The 19,703-nt window shown below is 43.8% G+C and overlaps 1 protein-coding gene and 1 long non-coding RNA gene across 5 annotated transcripts in view; one reads left to right on the top strand and one right to left on the bottom strand.

Moving 5' to 3' along the window:
- The window catches only part of LOC123606255, a 141,004-nt gene that overhangs the window by 107,857 nt on the left and 13,444 nt on the right, over nucleotides 1-19,703 (top strand). The gene's annotated exons all lie outside the window — the stretch shown is intronic.
- Nucleotides 1-19,703, bottom strand: part of POU6F2 (POU class 6 homeobox 2) — a 495,064-nt gene that overhangs the window by 10,747 nt on the left and 464,614 nt on the right. For all 4 annotated transcript variants that reach the window (XM_045494367.1, XM_045494365.1, XM_045494366.1 and 1 more), the window contains exons 7-8: nucleotides 19,217-19,423; nucleotides 6,505-6,673 (exon numbers count right to left, since the gene is read on the bottom strand). In XM_045494367.1, coding sequence (XP_045350323.1) covers nucleotides 6,505-6,673; nucleotides 19,217-19,423 — 376 coding nt within the window. The remainder of the gene's footprint in view (nucleotides 1-6,504; nucleotides 6,674-19,216; nucleotides 19,424-19,703) is intronic.

The raw sequence follows: 19,703 nt of genomic DNA on the forward strand, positions 1-19,703 counted from the left end.
TTTAATATTGGCTCAGGTCACAATCTCCTGGTTTGTGAGTTCTAGCCCCGCATGGAGCTCTCTGCTGTGAGTGCAGAGCCCATTTTGGATCCTCTGTCCCCGTCTCCATCTGCCCCTCCCCCACTTGCAGCCCCCACCCCTCACCTTCTCAAAAATGAATATTCATTTTTATATTTAAATAGGGTGGGAAGTGAAGGTTCAAAACCGAGGGTGGAAAATAGGAAGCTGGAAACTTTCCTTGTAACAATGTGACCTTTAGGATGGTGCTTTTTTAAAAGGTGACTGGGGGTCACCTGATGGGGCCCAGGACATGCATTTTGAACAAGTACCACAGGTGATTCTGATGCAGGGGATCCACGGAGCCCACAGACAGGGGCCTTCTCTCTGTTTCTGGCCTGCCCGCATCTGGGCATCTCGCCCTCTGCACACAGCTATCTTCTCTTGACCCCTTTACCATCATTATTCACCAGATGCCACTACCGTCCCACCTGTGTAAGAGTGACCAGCCACAAAGGCCCTGTGAGGGGGGGGCCCTGAGTAGGTGCCCCATCCTCGCTCCCCTGACACCCTCCCCCCCACCCCAGTTAGTGTAGTCTGGAGTTAGGGAGAAGAGTTTTCCCCTGAGCAAAGCTAAGTAGTCCTTGTGGGAAGTAAATTTGTTGCCCAATATTGGCTCTATCTTTAGATGGACAGGAATCGATGGAGTGAGGCAGCACGTGAGGGGCGGGCCTTTAACCGGCAAGAGTATGGAGCTTCAGCCCCTGGCCCCGGGCCAACACCAGATTTAGTTTGGTGGTGCCGGGCAGGTTTGTGACTTGGGTTGCAATTTTATGTAAATGCATTCTATCTTATTTCTTCCCTTCTCCTGCTGCCTTTCATGCTTTTGTCTCTTTACTGGTTCCTTGAGACCAGCAACTAAATCTATGTGTGTGCCAGATTACTGACAATGACTGGAGTTGTACAGAAAGCTGTGAACTCTTGCTCCCAGGCCCCGAGCGACGTTGTGCCGATTCTCAAAACCTTCGCTGTAAAGCCCAGAGACGTGAGCACCTGCCCGCCAAGCCCAGTGTCTTCCATGGGGCTCCAAACACGCTCTCATCACACCAGGAGGCTGAGCTCCTTCCTTCTGTCACACACATTTCCATTCTAGTCTTTTTCTGGTTCTACTTCTAGGGCTGATGAGCTAGGAATGGTGAAATTGAAACTGCATGATGGTCTGTTGGATAAAGGCCCAGGGAGAGGAAATCAGTTATCTCCTTGTTTGTGTACTTTGTTAATTGCTGGAGATGGGCTACCTGGTTTTCTCCATATTACTGTTCTTACCCATAAAATCAGATGGTAAAATAAATTATTACAGTTTTTTTCCATGGGTCAAGTCTATGAAGGTCTCCCCATCCAAAGGAGGGGCCACCCTGGGACAAAAACGTGGGACTTGTTTTCACACTTTGGGAGAATTCATTAGATGGTGTCTGTAAGGTGTCTTGAATTAATAAAAAAAAGGATTTTTTTTTTTTGGATCCTAAAGTTTCTATCTTAAACTCTTGAGGATTCCCACCCCCTGGTCCACCGTTGGAACAGTTCACCTTCCTTAAGGGGTATATACTTTTCTATTTGAGAAGGGAAAACAAGAGGAATGTGGTAAATGGAAGCTTCCCTGGAATGTCATTTCAGCTGTCAGCCTGGCTCAGAGGCTGACATTCCATCCTGGGATAGGTCTGGCTTTCCCTCGTCCAGTCTCCTGGCCCTGAGAGGTTGGGTTATTTCAAGGATGAATCTGAGGCCACCTTGATGGCCACCCCTCTGAGGGGCCTCTCAGATCCCTCCCAGGTGGATTCAGCACCGGAGCAACTCAGTCTGGGCCTTCTCTGCACTGAGGAGGAAGAGGAACCTTTCATAGAAGTTGGCTCAGGTTTGGGGCGCCTGGGTGGCTCAGTAGGATAAGCGTCCGACTTCGGCTCACGTCATGATCTCGCGGTCCGTGAGTTCGAGCCCCACGTCGGGCTCTGTGCCAACAGCCTAGAGCCTGGAGCCTGCTTTGGATTCTGTCTCCTTCTCTCCCTGCCCCTCCCCACTTGTGCTCTCTCTGTCTCTCAAAAATAAATAAATGTAAAAAAAAAAATTAAAAAAAAAAAGAAATTTGCTTGGGTTAAGTCAACCCAATATATTAAGTACAGGGTCAGGAAGCAACAGTAGTAATTGCCAGGGTCCACCCTGAGTCTCACCCTTTGCTATGGAGGAGCCAGAAGATCAACCTCTATAGAGATTAACTGGCCTAGAGATTGAGAATAAACTGGCATTGAAAATTGGCAGTGATTCCTAAGTATAATGATGATGTTTCCCAAATCCAATCTGGGATGCAAGGGCTGAAGAGCACAAGATTTTTATGGGAACTAAATGCAAATTGGGTGAAAACAGACCTGTTCTGCAGACCCTGGTTGTAGGGTCACTGGGTCCATACTGAACTGGGTGCTAAGGATGGACCAGCAGAGATGTTTTGTTTTGCTTTTCAACTTTAGCTCCCTCCACCAGTTAATGTGGACATCAGCGTAAGGGGCTGCTGACTGGGTTGAACAGCCACCGTCCATCAACATCATGCTTTCACAACCTCTGCTTGTGGGATTTTTATATACAAGATATGCAACTTTAAAGAAGCTGCCAAGTATGAATTAACTGTCTTATGTAAACATCCATCTGGTTCTTAATGTTATTCTCACAGCGGATAATGGGCATATTTACCAAATATTTCTGAGAAATAAACCATTTGAGAATGTGCAAGGTAATGTGGGGGAACAGTTTAATATGCAATATGGTGACTTCATTGTGGAAAATGGTGTGAATTGTGATCATGGGAATCAGGGGTGCCTACAAGCCATCACCATACGTCTTTATGTTCCCTTTATGGTTTGTTTTTTATGGGATTAGCCCATAGTCCTTTGCTGTCTAAAAATCAAGTTTGCAGGCCAGGGCTTCAAAACATGTGTACTGTACAACAAAACAAAACCAAACTCAGCAAAGAATAAAAAGACCGAAATCTACCTATTTTTAAACAGTATTGTGTAAATCTTGAGCCAATTTGGGACATTTGTCAAGTCATTTGTTTGACTCTGTTAGACTTTCCAAAAACCCTCCTTATAGACTGTATTTACATCTGATGACTGTGGACAACAAGCAAGGTTTAACACAGGATAAGCTGTATAGGTCCCGTGAACAGATACCGTGCAGATGTTCTGAGCTCAGATGTGGTGTTCTTTGCACACAAAGATCCTGTGATCATTGCTAAGGCATTCACTCTGTATTCTTTTGCCTGGAGTGGGGAAGATTTTTGGGTGATTTTTGGTTCTGTTTTATCTAGAACAATGGCAAGTTGCCAGCAGTATGGTGACAATCTTTGACCGTGATGTGGGAGGGTTCATTGACCAAGGTTTTGACCATAGGTTCAAATCCAGTTTGACTTGGTTCATACAATGGCCTTAATCTCTTGGGGGGATTTGTTGATTAACCATCAAACTCAATTCAGGAATTATTAACTCTAGCAAGTCCTTCTGTTCTGTCTCAACCTCTAAAACCTAGTTAACTCTCTATTATATTGCCATAGTCCCTATTCACGCGTCGATCGTAGCTTTCATTTATCTTTATTGTACCTGCATTTCTTTGTTACCAGTTCATGACCTCCCTCAGTGCAGGGAGCACATCTTGCTTATTTTTGCTTTCTTGATTTCTATTGCTGTGCTTGGTATATACATGGTGCTCAATACGTGTTTTTATATTTAAGTTGACAGCCTCTGATTAAAACACCCTTTTATTCTCCTGTAATTTAACCTGCATAACAACTACATCTGAACGGGGTTGGGTCTTCCCAAATTATCCTATCTGCAGATTTGGTGAAGTTTCATCTCAGACAAAAGTAATTTAAAATGGGTAGTTCATGCTTGAATATAAATTTCAAAATATGCATAATGTCTAGCTTAGGGAAAAGCCTGTGCTCCAATTGTGAGGCATGGGTCCAGGCTTTTTAAAAGTTATTTGAAGACTATTTAGGTGATCTGATATATATTGTCGTTCAAATTTCACTGGATAAAATTTATGTGTAAACATCTTATTTTTTAAGGTAGCTGTACTGTGTAGCATGTGTATGGCCCATTGAGTCAGACTATTTGGGTTATCATCCTGGCCATGCCACCCATTGGATTGGTCACACCAAGTGCCACAGTCTTACAACCAAGACTGAATGTGGTCCCTCTGACAGTAGATGGCCAAGATGGGTTGTAGTTTCAGGATCTATTTGATGTCAGTTACAAGATCTGAAAATGAGGATTTCTATTACCTCATTATGAATATTAAAATGAAGTTCAGAGTGTTGAAAGTGCTTGGAAAGCCCTACTTTACAAATAAAGTCTTAAACAGAGATTTCCTGGGGTAATCAGCATTAGAGAAATGCTCCGTGTATCATTCATTGTGTAGTTGGGTTTTGAGACAGAAAGAAATTAATTAGACAACGTGCTCAAAATCCATAGCAATTGTAAACCCGTTACTGAGCCTCTCATATATCTGCCAGAGAAGCCTCATCATTTAGGCTCTGCATATGAGTTTGGAGTTTCCTGCCTCAACTGCCTATGACAAAGGAGTCTCTATTTCCATTCTTTATATTTCATATCAAGATATGTAATATGGGTCACTTATACACCTAGAACTTACATGTCCCATTGGCAACTGTACAACTGAAATTCCATCTGTCCCATGAAGTAGCTCTATTACTGATTTCTGAAAAAGGCTAATCCTTTCCCTCCCAGTTTGAGACAAGTGGCTAGAGAGAATCCAGAGTCATCCATCCATCTGTGTGTTCATCCATTCGTTCACCTCTCTAGTCTTCTAACGTGACTGAGTGTCTACATTGTGTAAAATCCTGTATTGGCAGGGTGGTTTGTACTTTACTGTATCATATTTAACGTATTTCTTCTCTAGAAGATGTTTGGTCTCAGTTCCTTTTCTTTCAGGACCAAAGCTTAATAGCCTATCCTAAAGTTATGACCTTGATGCTATTTACAAATAGAGTATTTTGCGGAAACTTAGGCGGAATATCGACTTTGAATGATGCTGAAACCTTGTCTGGCAACACTGTGATGAGGAGTGTCTTTATTGGGGAAAATCTGGCTATAATTAGATTAATTGTATCTATGATTTTATTCAAGTAAGACTGGAGTTTCTGGCCCAAACGACAGCGTTTGTATATTTAAACATTTAAAAATAACTGGTTGATGGTAAACTCTTGTGTACCCCGAAACTCTGTTTGATGTTGACCCATATTTGAGACCAAGAGCCTCCAGGCTAGTCCCCTGAAGTTCCTGGGCATTTTAATATCTCCCCATAATTCCTCATTCTCTTCTCCATATAATTCTCCATATAATCATCCATAGAATTGAATATATATATATATATATATATATATATGTATGCATACACATACATATATTCATACATATATTCTTTTTGGGGGGGGAAGGATTGCTTGTATGGGGAGGGCATGGAAACCCTCTATTTTGCTTTGCATTACAGATGATATGTGAGGATCTCCACTGTTCCTATTATGACAAGTCATTTATGACACTTGACCAAACACAGATACTCACATGTGTCCTAATTTTATGCACAGATGTCTATGCAGTGCTTTAGCCCTTTAAACCTATAATTACTAGATTTTCGGCTCCTGGTGTGCATTCTGTGATTTTTTAATATATGAGTAAAAATTGTACGAAAGGTGAACATCTAACATCAAATCGGGCCATGGTCCCTTTCATCTTAGTAAGTTTCGATTTGCATGTGATCCATACACCGTCTTTACCTGGGGCCAAATACCATTTCTAAAAATTATATGTATATATGTGGAAGCCGACTTGCAGGCTTATTTTATTTTATGAATGGTTGTTCAGAGATTTCTCATCCGATTCTGGTCCATGCAGCTTCCCCCACATGCCACTGGAGCCAGTTCAGTGTGCACACACACCCGCCCGCCCACAGGCACGCTCTCTTTTATTTCCTCTGACACCTACAAATAGGATGGCAGGGGACTTCAAACACACAGAAAAGCAGCTTGACCTGCTGGCTGAGCGCCTGTTGTTGGTTATTTCAGTTCTGAGCTCTGTGGCTCACGCCCTGCAAGCTGATCAGTTTCTCCCTTCTGAAGTGGCAGGACTGACTCAGCACATCAGAAAGCACTTGAGGTGGAAATCAGCCCCTACGTGTGCACATCGAGGTGGGTGTGCTTTGGGGGAGCCCTCTGGCCCCGGGCATAGACCTTATTCCAGCACTGGCCTAGGAGGGCCAGGAAATTCCTCTTTGATGTTGAAAGAGCAAGAGAAAGAGGGAGGGACGGAGGGAGGGAGGGGGGCAGAGAGAAAGAAGGAGGGGATCGAGAGAGAGAGAGAGAGAGAGAGAGAGAACGGAAGGCATTGCAGATAGGCAACAAGAAGGCCACCATGATTTAACCGAGCCAGAAAGGATACTTACTGCTGACTAACTGGCCCACGCTCAAAGCTGAAGAAGAGGAGGATGAGGAGGAAGAAGAGGAAGCCTGCCGGACTGGGCTTTGAGACATGGATGCTTGGCTGTGAGCCAGGTGCAGAAGGCTGCTTTGGGAGGCTGCTTGACCCACTGACGTCTGGGAGGGTTGGTGGAGCTACATGGGAGGGGGGGATGTAAAAAAAATACACACATGAGTGAAAAATCGGGGGGGGGGGTGGAAATGCCAGGGAACAGAAGTTTCGTCTGGGGTTGAATCATTGTTATTTCCAAGAATATATACTTCTCAGGAACAGTGTAAACTCCACACAATAGGCAGGATTTTTTTTTTTTTTTTTTTTTTTTTTTTGTATATAATATGTTGCTGCTTGCTTGACAGGCATTTTATTAGTAATCCTAAATATATTATTAATTCGCTACTTGGCTTGCTGGAGCACCCAATTTTCTACATTTCTCGACCAAGGCGTGTGGCTGGACTCTTTTTGCCTGTTCACACAATTACAGAGCACTTGACAGGTTTCTTTCTCAAGTATGTACGGATGAAATACAATGCTCGCAATGACCTCGGAGTGTGGAACTTGGTCTTAAAGGTGTGGCTGCGCTCAACCATTTTGTCTTACGTAACTGGTATTTTTAGGAAAGTTCCCATTTAGGCTGAGTGTGAACTGACTACGGGGACTTTCTGCTCCCCCGGATCAAAGAGTCTGGCTGGGAAAAACGTTCTCTGATGTCCTATAGGAAACTGAGAGAAGCTAGGGCGGCCAGGACAAAAATATCTAGTAATATTTGTAGCTTTCAGTTGTCACTTTCTTACTCCATGCCACCCTGTGTTAAGGACTTTCATGCCCTTGCTCATATCAGCCTGTGAAGTGGGTGTTGTTTTGACCTCTCTTTTGCAGACAAAGAAGCCGGAGCTCTGAGAGGTTAAAGGGTTTTTATACATTCATCCAGTAGGTGTGGAGGAGCTGGTATCTGGACACATGAAGCCTGACCCTGGGGCTCAAGCTTTTAGTCACAAGGCCACAAGCAAGAATTAACTTAATTTTCAGAATTTAGTGTGCCTGGAGAAAGGCTGTCTTTATGTCCATTTATTCATGACTCCTTTACAGCTCATCAAAGGCCGGTGGTTCTGAGCAGTGAGAGAAGTCCAGCCGAGGAGAGGAAGGTTAGAGGAAAGGGAAATGATTGCAGGTACCAGGTCCCCTTGGAGACCCAGGAGGGGTCTCTCTCCTTGCGGGTGTTGCCTCCCAGAAAGCAGACACTCAGGGCAGCTCAAGATCCTAGACAGGTGCACCATCAGCCTCAGCCACTGCCCTCTTTGTGACGGGAGATAGCACTTCTTGGTTTACAAACTGCCTTCATGGCCATCATCACACGCACAGAAGTGTAGCAGAGTTTTTATAAAAGGAAGTCAGGCTGGGAGTAGAATCAGGTCAGGCCCCAATCTTCGACTGCCTTCTCAGTATCTGATAGCCAGCCTGGGACATTTCAGATTGACATTTGTCACTGCTTTCCCTGTGTGTGTGTGTGTGTGTGTGTGTGTGTGTGTGTGTGTATGCATTCAGTTTTTCATTCAATTTTATCAAGATCTAATTTATACATGATGAAATATGCCCATTTCAAGCATACAGCTTGATGAGTTTTATCAAATAGGTACATCTGTAAAACCACCATCACATCAAGATATAGAACCTTCCATCCCATCATTCCGTAAAGTTCCCTAATCCCCTTTGCAATCAGTTTCCCCCCAGTGCCCAGTTCTAGACAACCACTGTCCCACTTTCTGTCACAACGGACTCATTTGGCATGATTCTAAAAATGGGATCATACGGTATGTACCCTTTTTTTTTAACCTGGCTTTTTTTGCTTGGATACTGTTTTTAAGGTTCATTTCATTGCATGTGTCAGCAGCATTGTCTCTTCTTATCACCGAGTAGTAGGTATAGTATATATTGGTAGTGTATGTATCTATATTTATATGGATGTCTCTGTCACAAGTTCTTTATCCATTCATCTGTGGATGGACATTTGTGTTGTTGCCAGTTTGGGGCTATTATGAATAAAGCGGTCATAAACGTTTATGTACAAGTCTTCGTGCATACTTGTGTTTTCGTTTCTCTTATGTAAATACCTAGGAGTGGAACTATGAAAGTATCGCCTCATACTATACACACATGTTGAACTTTTTAAAGAAAGCACCGACCTGATTTCCAATGGTTGTAGCACGGCATATTCCCACAAGCAATATATGAAAATTCCAGCTCTTCTATATCCTTGCCAACGCTTGGGATTTGTCAGTCTTTTAAATCTCCTAATGTGTTTGTAACCATCATTTAATGTTTTACCTTCAAAGAACTGTTACTAAGGTGCTACTTTGGACATGTGCCTAAAGAGCTATTTCCCCTTCTGGTCCCTCATGGTGATGCTCTGGCTCCCTGGATTCACATGACATCCCTATGCAGCAGCTATGCCTAGCACGAAGATGAGGAGTAAAGGCCTGGCCCAAGATCATGGGGTCTGGAACACATTAGAATCCAGGCTATCACTCATAGCTCATGGCTCTTTCCACGATGCCATTCTGTCCCCCATCAGAATTGCTTGCAGTTACATTTCAAGTGAACATCCTCATTGTTACTGAATTGTGCTAAGTGGAGACTGGATTGTGAACAAAGATAGTCATAATTGACATGGAACCCAAATTAATATGCATCAAGCATCTGCCCAAAGTAATTAGCCAATCTGCTGAGCACATAATCAACAATTGAATCCAGTAACTTTTATTCTGTAGGGACACATATTAAAGATGAAATCTATTTTTAATTTGCTTAATAAAATGTGATGGATATTTGCATGTCAGTCTAGCCCTTCTAACTTATTGAGTTGTCCTTCCAAATATTGTTACTTGACAAAAGCTTTTCACAGTTTTGAGTCACTGAATCATGAGATAGTCTTCTGTCTTTACCATTCCATCAATATTTTATTGGCCCTGGGTGTGGTAAAGCACCATCAAGGAACTGGGTAAGACAATAATCAATTAAATTTTTTCTTTCTCAGGCACAACTCAGTAGAGAAAAAAATTAGTGGGCTGCAATCTCACGAAGGAGTCAAAAAGCAAACTAGGGCTTATGCATTAAGCTATGCAGGAGAAGAAATTCAAGAAGAAAATTAAATAGTTCTTTTAAGAGCTCGTTCTATGCCCACACAGAGAATGAGATGAATCTAAGATATCTAAGAATCTAACAAAGATATATTTCTTCCAAAGTAAATAAGCACTTTTAAAAGACACCGGGGTTCTGTTTTGCCTCCAAAGTTCAACCAGACAGTATGGAAAAACTAATAAAAATCCTGAAAAGTTCTTACTTGTCAAGAATCAAGATTATATAAGCAGTAGCGTCTTTAATGGAACCCACATATCTCATTCCAGTGGCCAGTGTAAACATGTATCTGTTAATTCTAGAATCACTTGTAAGCCCATGGGGCTCCTGGGTGGCTCAGTCGGTTAAGCGTCCAACTTCGGCTCAGGTCACAGCCTCATCGTTCATGGGTTCGAGCCCCGTGTTGGGCTCTGTGCTGACAGCTCAGAGCCTGGAGCCTGCTTTAGATTCTGTGTCCTCTCTCTGCCCCTCCCCTGCTCCCTCTCTCTCTCTCTCTCTCAAAAATACACATTAAAAAAAAATTAGAATCACCTGTAAGTCCAGATAGGATAGCCTTTTGTACATACCAAAATGAGCCCAGAGATTGACCCTCTTTTGCAACTTCTTCCCTCAGAAAAAGGGGATGGTAGAGGGACCACCTCTGTTACTTCCCATCCCTAAAATTGTAATTCTTCCAGGTAAGTGACCAAAAAATAACCTTATCTGTGATATTCTTAGTTTAGTGATTTTGATGCATTAATCTTTAGAAATATTGTGGTTAAACTACATGTATCAAATAAGAAAAGGGAAAGCAGAGATTTAAGCCACTTCCTGAAACAACTCTGGGATTCGATATAAAACTTTAATAGACTTTACATACGCAGCATTGGAAAAATGTTATTTAATGAGATTTAATGATGTTGTTTTTCAGACACGGACTTAAATCTGAAAATCATGCATTACTTGTAGCGCATAATTGGCAAAAGAAATAGGTGTATAAATGCCTCAAACATGACTGGCCATAAAAATTGGAATAGTTTAAAAAAAAAAACATTGGAATAGTTTCCCAAAAGAAAGTGCAGGGAATTAGGGACAAGCTAGAAGCCTGAAGGAAAAACTATTCCTTTCCCTTCCTGGAGAGAAAGGGAAACGTAAGAAGCTTTTATGAAGGCCAATGTTTGGTTCTATTGTCTCGCTCTTGAGAGTCTGACTATATGGATACCATATGGCTACCATTTATGGGATACTTCCCACGTGTCTTTGCATATACTTTTAAATCTTGGCATTAGCCCTCTTCATTCGGTATCGGTGTTGTCATTACAGAAGAAGCAACAGACTTAAAAAGGCCGCATGGCCTACCTGGGGTCATACGGCAGGTATAAGCGGGCTTTGAAGCCAAGGAAGTCTGACCCAGGCGCCAGCCCTCCTTCCTGTAGGCACGCGGCCACCCTACTCCTGTCTACCACTGTAGACAGCGATGAGTCAGGGAGACGGCAGGCAGCTCTAACTGGGAGGCGTGGAAGCAAATGAGATGTGTTCAAATTGGTCACAGTGAGCCACACCGGGAGAGCTGATCAGTGCAAATGTAGGTGGTGATCTATCATTTTGAACATATCTGTTTTGTTCAGTATGACAATGTAAGTATTTTTTGAGTTCAGGATTCTTTTCTACAGGTCCCGAAGTATTTAAAATGTCATATTTTTAAAGGAAACATGGTAGTCACAGGTGGCAAGAGCATGATGATTTTGGTGTAGTTTGGGACACATCTCAAGTGGAGTTGCCTACAGACTGTCCTTTGCCTGATCAGTCCCGCTTATCTGTAGTACCCGAAAGTTACTTTACTCAGTCAGTATCATGTTCATCTGACCATATTTTCTATATATTCACTTTACCCTCACTTCACTGCCTAAAGGGGCTGGAATTTATTTCCATCTAAGTTCCAATAATCACTTTCTTGCCTTTTATTGAGCTGTATGTAAGTCAGATGTAAGTAGGCTGTGTTATGGGCTGAAATGTGTCCCACCCCAAATTCATGTGCTAAAGTCCTAACCTCCAGTATCTCAGAATGTGACTATAATTCGAGATCAGTTCTTCAACGAGGTAATTAACTTAAAATGAGGTCAGTAGGGCGGGGCTTCATCCAGTGTGACTGGTGTCCTTAAAAGAAGAGATTAGGACACAGACTGGTATAGAGGGAAGCCCAGGTGAGGACACAGGATGCTAAAGGACACCTGCAAGCCAAGGAGAGAGGCCTCAGGAGAAGGCATCTGTGTTGACACAGTGAGACCTTGGGCTTCTAGCTTCCAGAACCGTGAGACCATAAATTTCACCCTCTCTCTCTGTGGCCCTTTGTTATGGCAGCCCAAGCGGGCTCGTACAGGCTGAGAGCACAGACTCAACAAAAAAGGAGAGGGAAGGGGGCAGTTGATATTAGCCCGGGGCTTTGCATTACCCGGGGAATGAGGAAGGAACGTCCATCTTGCACAGGAAATGACACACAGGAAAGAACAGGATTCCTGTTGCCTTTCAGAGGCGGCCTTTGTGGGTTTGTTTGTGTTGGTTGGAATTGCTGGGTGTTTAATGTATTCAGCAAAAGTAAATTCAAGTATAAGCACGCTTCCCAGATTTTCTTGTTTTCTGTGCCACTGGTCCCCATATAGCTTCCATGTGTCGCACAGTCTATCCTCAATAACGTTTTAGTTCCTGGAATAAAGCACCTTCTAATTAAATCCACAATTGCCATAAAAATAAGTGGAGGTGACAAGTGTCTTGGAAAATGGAATGAAGTGTAGAATGTGCTAGACAAGTTGGAAAAATGAATGCATATAAACAGTAAAATTCAAATGGGATTAAATAGAGATTAACTTGGGGGAGAGAAAATCTCTCCAATTACGCCAAGGCAAAATGGAGCAGGTCTGGCCTTTTACAAATGGGAGGGAGCCATAATGAACCACAGGCTAAATCCCCATGTGGTACAATGAGAACGTGAACAGAACCCCAAGGGTTCTGGCAGAAGCGAGAGCATGTAGGGGGACGTCATGATTCTCCCTCCCCGTGCTGGTTGGCATTTTTCTAAGTGTGTGCTGTGTACCTTATAATAGTTTGAAGAGAAATTAAGTCAGTGGGTCTCAAGATTTAGCTTTTGTCAGAATCACCTGGAAGGGCTGTTAAAACACAGATCATGCGCCCCCACCCTCGCCCAGAGTGTCTGATGCATTCGGTCTGGGATGGGGCTCAGGAATTTGCATTTCTAACAAGTTTCCAGGTGAAGCTGATGGTTGGGGGACCACAAGAGGTTTTGGAAGAAGCTTCTCTTCGAAAAAGGGTAAAGGAAGTGGATTTATTATGTCCAGAGAAGAGAAGCCAGAGCCCAGATTTAGTAAGAACCTTCAAGAACGAGGAGGACGTAATGTATGCCTGAGTGTTACTGAGGAGCTCACTCTACTGTGGGTAGCACAGGAGCTCCGGTGTTAGATGTGCGAAGGTTTAGGGTTTACATCAGGTCAGGCTAACTTGAAACATTTTGAGGGCCTGAAACCTGACATTCAGTGGAGATTTGAATTATCTTTTGGAAAGTTTGAAAAAAGCAAAAAGGGAGCTATCCTTTTGGTAGGGTCCTGGAGACTCTCTGGATTTTCCTTCTAGTTCTCTCTGTGACCTTGAAAGAGCTCTTTAACCTAAGCAGGAAGAAGCCCAGATATTAGACTCCTTCAGACACTTCCTGTCTGCAAGAGAGTTGAGTACAGTGGGCTCAAGAAAGAGGGCTGATAGCAGCATCCCTCACACCAGGCCCTGTGAGGCTGGGAGGAGGTGTGGAGGGCAGGATGGGGGCAAGATTTAGGGGAGACATCCAGACACAGGCAGGGAAGGCCACCATGGTCCTAAAACAAGCCTGAGACACACAACCAGGGCTCTTCAGAGACAGAGCAGGGCAGCAAATGAGGGACTAGACGTAGTTGAGATAATAAGGTGAGAGAGTGCTGCGAGAGGAAGGTGCTGACATTCTGGAGAGAGATGAATAGAGAAGGCAGTGCTGTGTGGAAGCTGTTCTCAAGCTTGCCTAGAGGCGTTAACGTGGAACATACCGGAAACTGACAGAACACACGGAATTGGAAAGGCACAGAAGGGCCTGAGCTGGGCCGCTCTGGAAGCATGGCTCTGGGATGCTGGAGAGGAAAACTCCATTCATTGGGCAGCAATTAAACCTAACACAATTGACTGAGCACCCACCACGGGCAGAGTCTGGAATGAGGCCGCCATTCTGGCTCCTGCCTTTCAGGTACAGAGTCCTAACGACAGCACAGCTGATGAAAATGAATAGGGCAGGGGGAAAGCAGAGCTGAGGGAACAATGCAGGGAAGCTTCGAGAAGGAGGCATCCTGGATGGAAGGATGGTGGCTGGAGCTCTCCAGAGGGAGAAGGTAGGAAAGGCATTCCAGGCCAGGGCACAGCATGTGCAGAGAGCTTGTTGGCTGGGCTTGACAGGGAGTGACAAGGGGAGACCAGAAGGACGAGATGCCCAGTTGTGTGGCTGGAAGGTCAAAGGACTGTTTTGTGTTGGAGTCACTGATATGCATTTCATCCATCTAGGAAAATGCCACCTGGTAGGTGGAAATGCCTCACTTATGTCTCATTCTGGGTGGTTCCAAGAAAAAAAAATTGGGAACCACGGATTCAGGCAGGGGCTGGGAAGAGTGGTTGATTTTCAAAAACAGGTAAGGGAGTACATGTTGTATTAACTTGGGAAAAAAAATGGATGAATTTGGATAATCAGATGGCATTCTGGGGAGTCAATTTATTTTATTTTTATTAACAATTTTTTTTATGTTTATTTATTTTTGAGAGAGAGACAGAGCATGAGTAGGGAAGGGGTGTGGAGAGAGGGAGACACAGAATCCAAAGCAGGCTCCAGGTTCTGAGCTGTCAACACAGCCCGACGTGGGACTCGAACCCTCGAACTGAGAGATCATGACCTGAGCTGAAGTCGGATGCTTAACCAACTGAGCCACCCAAGCGCCTCAGGGAGTCAATTTAAATGAATTATTTTCTTTTGGTTTCCTGTTAACACCAAGATTACTTTTTGAGGAGAAATTGAGTGTTTTCATAGATGGCCGTCTCCAGGCATTATAGCTATGGCATTTAATTTCTGGAAAATTTCCCCGCTTTGATTTTCCAAATTGCAACATTTTTTTTTTTCTTTCAAATGTCTCCCACTACCTTCTGCTGGAATTTAGTCAAGGGAAGAATAAATATACACAAAAATGACGTCTGTGCTGCTTATGGAGAAGTTATGAGTTCACAGTCACAGGGTAGGAAGGGCAACCTGGGGGATCTGGGACACTCTCCCTTTGGTGGGAGAGTTTACCATAATTCACCAGTGCTGCATGGTCCCATGGAGGGAACAAAAGGTTACTTTCGAGCTCCACCAAATATTTGTATTAAGTAGTTTCTTTTCTTTTTTTTTTTTTATGCACAGAAACATACTTCCATCTTTCTGTCTCTTCTTTTATCTAGTCTTTTTCTGAATTTTATTCTCTTGAACTGCTCCCCAAGAATCTCTGATGTGATTCTGTGAAGGTTATATGTAGGGCTATCGAATCTTGGTATATTTTTTAAAAATATTTTGTTTGCATTTCAGATGGTCACTTTGCAGGATCTCAATCTTTTATCATTGGAATAAAGCATCATCAGGAGCAGTTGATGGGCGACTCTTAGATCTTCAGGTTCCTTTAGTTAACGGTAGGCAGATGTTAAAATGAAATTGAAGATGCAATTATTTTTATTAAATTAAAACAAATCACCCCAGGTTGTCTGGTCCAAGGGCTGTGTGCTTCACTCCACTGAAGTGAACTCCCTTCTGAGTGTTGAGTCAGGGAACTTTCTGTTCCTGTAATTTATGGCGTATTTTACTGTTGGAACCATGCTCTTGTGAGATCAAGCATTTGTCATAAATCACATGAAAAAATAAATTGAGAGACTTCTCTACTGTATGATAGAAATCCTTTATTTTTTAGTGGTTGTCTGTATTATATTTCTTCAATGTAAAGGGTTATATTTAAAGAAAAAATTGAAGACCAGTATCCTTATACCTCCAGCTCTGAGCTTTTTACTTTTGGACTCTTGGGCATTTTATGATCCGCTATCCTCAGAATCCCAGCTTTTATATCCAGGACTCAGACTAGTGCACCTCCTGTCGATTCACCCAACTTGTTAACTTTACTATATGCTCCAAGGTGTTTCAAATTGTTTCAGAGCTGATGCCAAGAAGAAAGAGTAGTAGTCCTGCATTTTTTTCTACCATTTCCTGATATTTCTGACCAGGTTCACCATTGGTTCCCTTGATCTTTCTGGGACTGGACTAGACCACTGGCACTTGCCCGGGGAGTGCCTGTGGTGACTTGGGGAGATTCCGGACGGTTCAGATGTCACTCTTTTCCAGCTGTGCTCGTGTGTTCTCTCCATATGCACATACATGAGGGAGGCATGTGTATGTACGTCGAGGACAGTCCGGATCTCTGGGATGTTGGTTGTAACTGATACAAATTGGATTTGCAAGGCATCCCCTCCACACACAAGGGCCTGGCTGTTTCTTCCCAATGGCTAGGTCTCCAATTCTACAGTGAAGAAGATGGTCGTGGTGGTTAGACCAGCAGAGGACAAGATGATCCCGTAGCGAAAATGAAGTTTGTTCTAGGGACCAACAGGTGTGGTGTGAGAATGTTCCTGAGGTGCATCTGTGCTCATGACAGGGACTGTGGCAAGGGATCAACGACATTTACTTTGGGCAAGGAGGGAGGAATGGCGCCATCATTTGCCATTTCTTGGCTATGTCCTTCTCCTGGATTAAAACTGCATTGCCTCAAATCTAGGGCCACAATTGTATGTAACTGGTAGAGTCTATCACCGAAACCCTTTCCTCTGACATCCAAGGTGAGGATGAGAGCTACTTTGTATTAAATGTTAATGATTTATAATTAATTCATCACCTTCGTGGCAATTTACAACTTGGCTTTGCTGACAGGAATAGTTGTTAGCAGATTGTATGAAAAGAGGCCAATCTCCTTTCTCCCCCTAGAGATAATTTTAGCATAGTTTTGAACGGATAGAAATAGGTCTTAAAAAGCCAATAAAATGTAGAGGCTCTTGGCTTATCTGGGGACCTACGTAGAAGGTAGAGGATCCAATGGCACCTTGTAGATGTTACGTAAAATAAATAAACTAGCTGAGAGATCTCGGGAGTGGGGAGAAGGGAAGGAAGTTCTCAGTGATATATTTGGCAGGGACTGTACCAGTGCCTGTGATTAAGCTGAGGAAGAAGGGGGGGGGTTGGGAAACTTGCCCCCACTTCCGCCCGGCAGTGATTTAGATTTGGAGGCAGAACCAAAGGGCATGAGACCAGAGTCTCTGTCTCTGGGAAGTGAGTTCACACCTGGCTTGGTTTTTCCTGGCGTTTGCCCCTCAGTGGACGAGGTCTCCTTGCCAGACACGCTCATAGATCCCCTTGCTACTCTCTCATGGCACTTACTGTGGATCTTAGGTACATATTTGTGCGAGTCTTTGATGAATGTCCATCTTCCTCGCTAGATCATGAACTCCACGAAGGAAAGGCTCATTTATCTGTCATGTCGACCAGCCCAGCTTCCAGGTACGGTGCCTGACAAATAGTAGGTGGTCCATAAATATACATATCAACAGATTTTTAAAAATCTTTATGGAACAAGCAAATGGATTTTCCAAGCATAGCCTTTGAGTGCCACCAAGAATGGGATGTACCTGTGGTTGGATCAGAAGCCAAATGGCCGAGGTCTCTGGAGAGAGACTTTTACTTTGTTGCAGATGAATGATGAAGGATTTATCAGTGCTTTCTTCTTCCTTTTTCCTTTGAATTTTATTTCCTTGCTAGATGCTTTGCATTGTACGGTTTTCCAACAACTCCTAAGGCCATCTACTCAGTCTTGCACCCACTGGGAGTATTCGTCTTCCCCTCCCACCACCTTTCTTTTGTTAGCGCATCCTCCAACTGCACATCTGGATCTTAGCCTTGCCCAACTTGTGCTTCTTCACTCCCCCAGCTGCTTGTTTCAAAATGTTTCAAATAGAGTGGATTCAGACTTTAAAATGGTACAACAAAGATACAGAGGGGTTGCTTTGCCTGATTTCATCCCTGTAGCATTTGACACTGCGTTCAGTGCCTACTTTTTAAACACTCTTGGATGCTAGATTATTACGCTCTGGATTCCTCTCCTGCTTTTTCAGCCACCTTTTCTACCTCTCCCTTCCTCTTCCCTACCTTAAAAGCTGATGTCTCCCAAAGTGACTCCTTTGCTTTGTCTTTCTTTCTTCTCTTGCCTCTCATGCTCTCCTGATCTTCCTTCTCTTGTCATGGTTTCTCTGGATGTTGGATTTGTTTTCAGCTACAATGTATGCACTCGTGACTCTCAGATGCTGTCCCAAGCGCTACTATAATCCAGACCCTTATTTCAGCTACCAGTACATGCTTTCATAAATTCTTCTTTGTGTTTTGCTGTTGCCTCCTAAGTGGCTTGTTTGCAATAGACATTTCATCACTACAGCTCAACCTCCATCTGCTACCAGAGTTGTCTTCTTGAAAAATAAAGCTAGGCATATCATTCCTCTCTTTAAATACCTTGGACAGATTCCCGGGGCTGCAGGGTAAATGATCATCACCATCCTCGTGACTACGTAAGTGCTCATGGTGGGCCAGGCACTAACCACTATGTTGATTCATTTAGTCCTCACAAAATGCTCTGTGAGATAGGTACCGGTTATGCCCATTTTACAGATGAGGAAATGGGGGGCACAACGACGGTGCGTGATGTGTTCAAGATCACACAGAGACAAAGGCCATCCTCTTCAGCTTGATCATGGAGCCCTTTCCATGACTGCTCTCAGCCTGCCCCTGCGCTCCAATCACGTGAGCCTTTCTTCTGTCTCCCAACCTCTATTCTTCTTCATCTTTCCCTGCCTTTGGGCCTGCTGTTCCTGTGGCCTGGAATGTTGTGATCCCATTATTTACCTGCTTAACTCCTACTCCGTCTTTGTCCATCGATAGTCACTCCCCAAACCATTTTCTCTGTGAGAACTCAAAACTCTTTGGACAAAGCTGTGTGTCACTCACACTTCTGTGTGTTGTACACACCTGTCCTGTTACAGGACGTTCTCTGCTTTAGTGCACGAGTGCACGAGTGCACGAGTGATTTTTTTTTTTTTTTCATTTACAGTTAGGACATAAATGGTCTTGACTCCTTCTTGACCCCTTTTAAAAACTGTCTGAAAATTACGTATCACAAATGTCGAAGCAAGAACACATCCCTATTGAATTTTAGGCCACTGTCTCTGTTTATAATTTAATAGATTTGTATTTTTAGATTAGAGAGCTACTTAGTCCTTACCCATATTCACTAAGGATGAAAAAAGAGCGCCTTGCCTTTTAAAATCATTGAGATGGTAGGATCAGGGATTCCATATTTTGTGATTTAAAAATGACTCTTCCATTGACTGAGACCAAACAGAGGATGAGTGGGAAGGAGATGTGGAGCGGTTACCTGCTGGCCGGGCTTGATGGGTGAGAGCGTGATGCCCTGGGTGTTGATCACTGGCAGGATCTGGTTCCCGATGACCGTGGCAATGATCTGGCCCTGGGCGTTGGTCAGGAGCTGGGGGGTGATGGGCTGCACTTGCAGGCCTTGAGTGCCACTCGCTGCTTGGCTCGATGGCCCCGGATTCGGCATCAGAGGTATGGTCCCAATAATCTGCAAGAGACAGGCCCAAAGGTGAGGCGCTGGGCTCTGCCCTGAGTCTGCGCATGCAACCGAAGACGATTCACGCCCTGCTTTCTGCAGGTGGCTCCCGAGAGCGAATTCAGAGACTGTGAACACATCTGGAGATGTGGGTAGGGAAGCCAGTGCAGGGCATGAGCGTCTGTGGGAGGGATGAGCACACGGGTCAAGTGCATGGGAAGGAAGGGGGAAGCATCTTATTAAAAGTAAAATCAAGCTGCAGTGAGGGCATAAACCTGGGATTTCTGCCAGG

Source organism: Leopardus geoffroyi, chromosome A2, assembly GCF_018350155.1.
Source record: "Leopardus geoffroyi isolate Oge1 chromosome A2, O.geoffroyi_Oge1_pat1.0, whole genome shotgun sequence".
Taxonomy (NCBI): Eukaryota; Metazoa; Chordata; class Mammalia; order Carnivora; family Felidae; genus Leopardus; species Leopardus geoffroyi.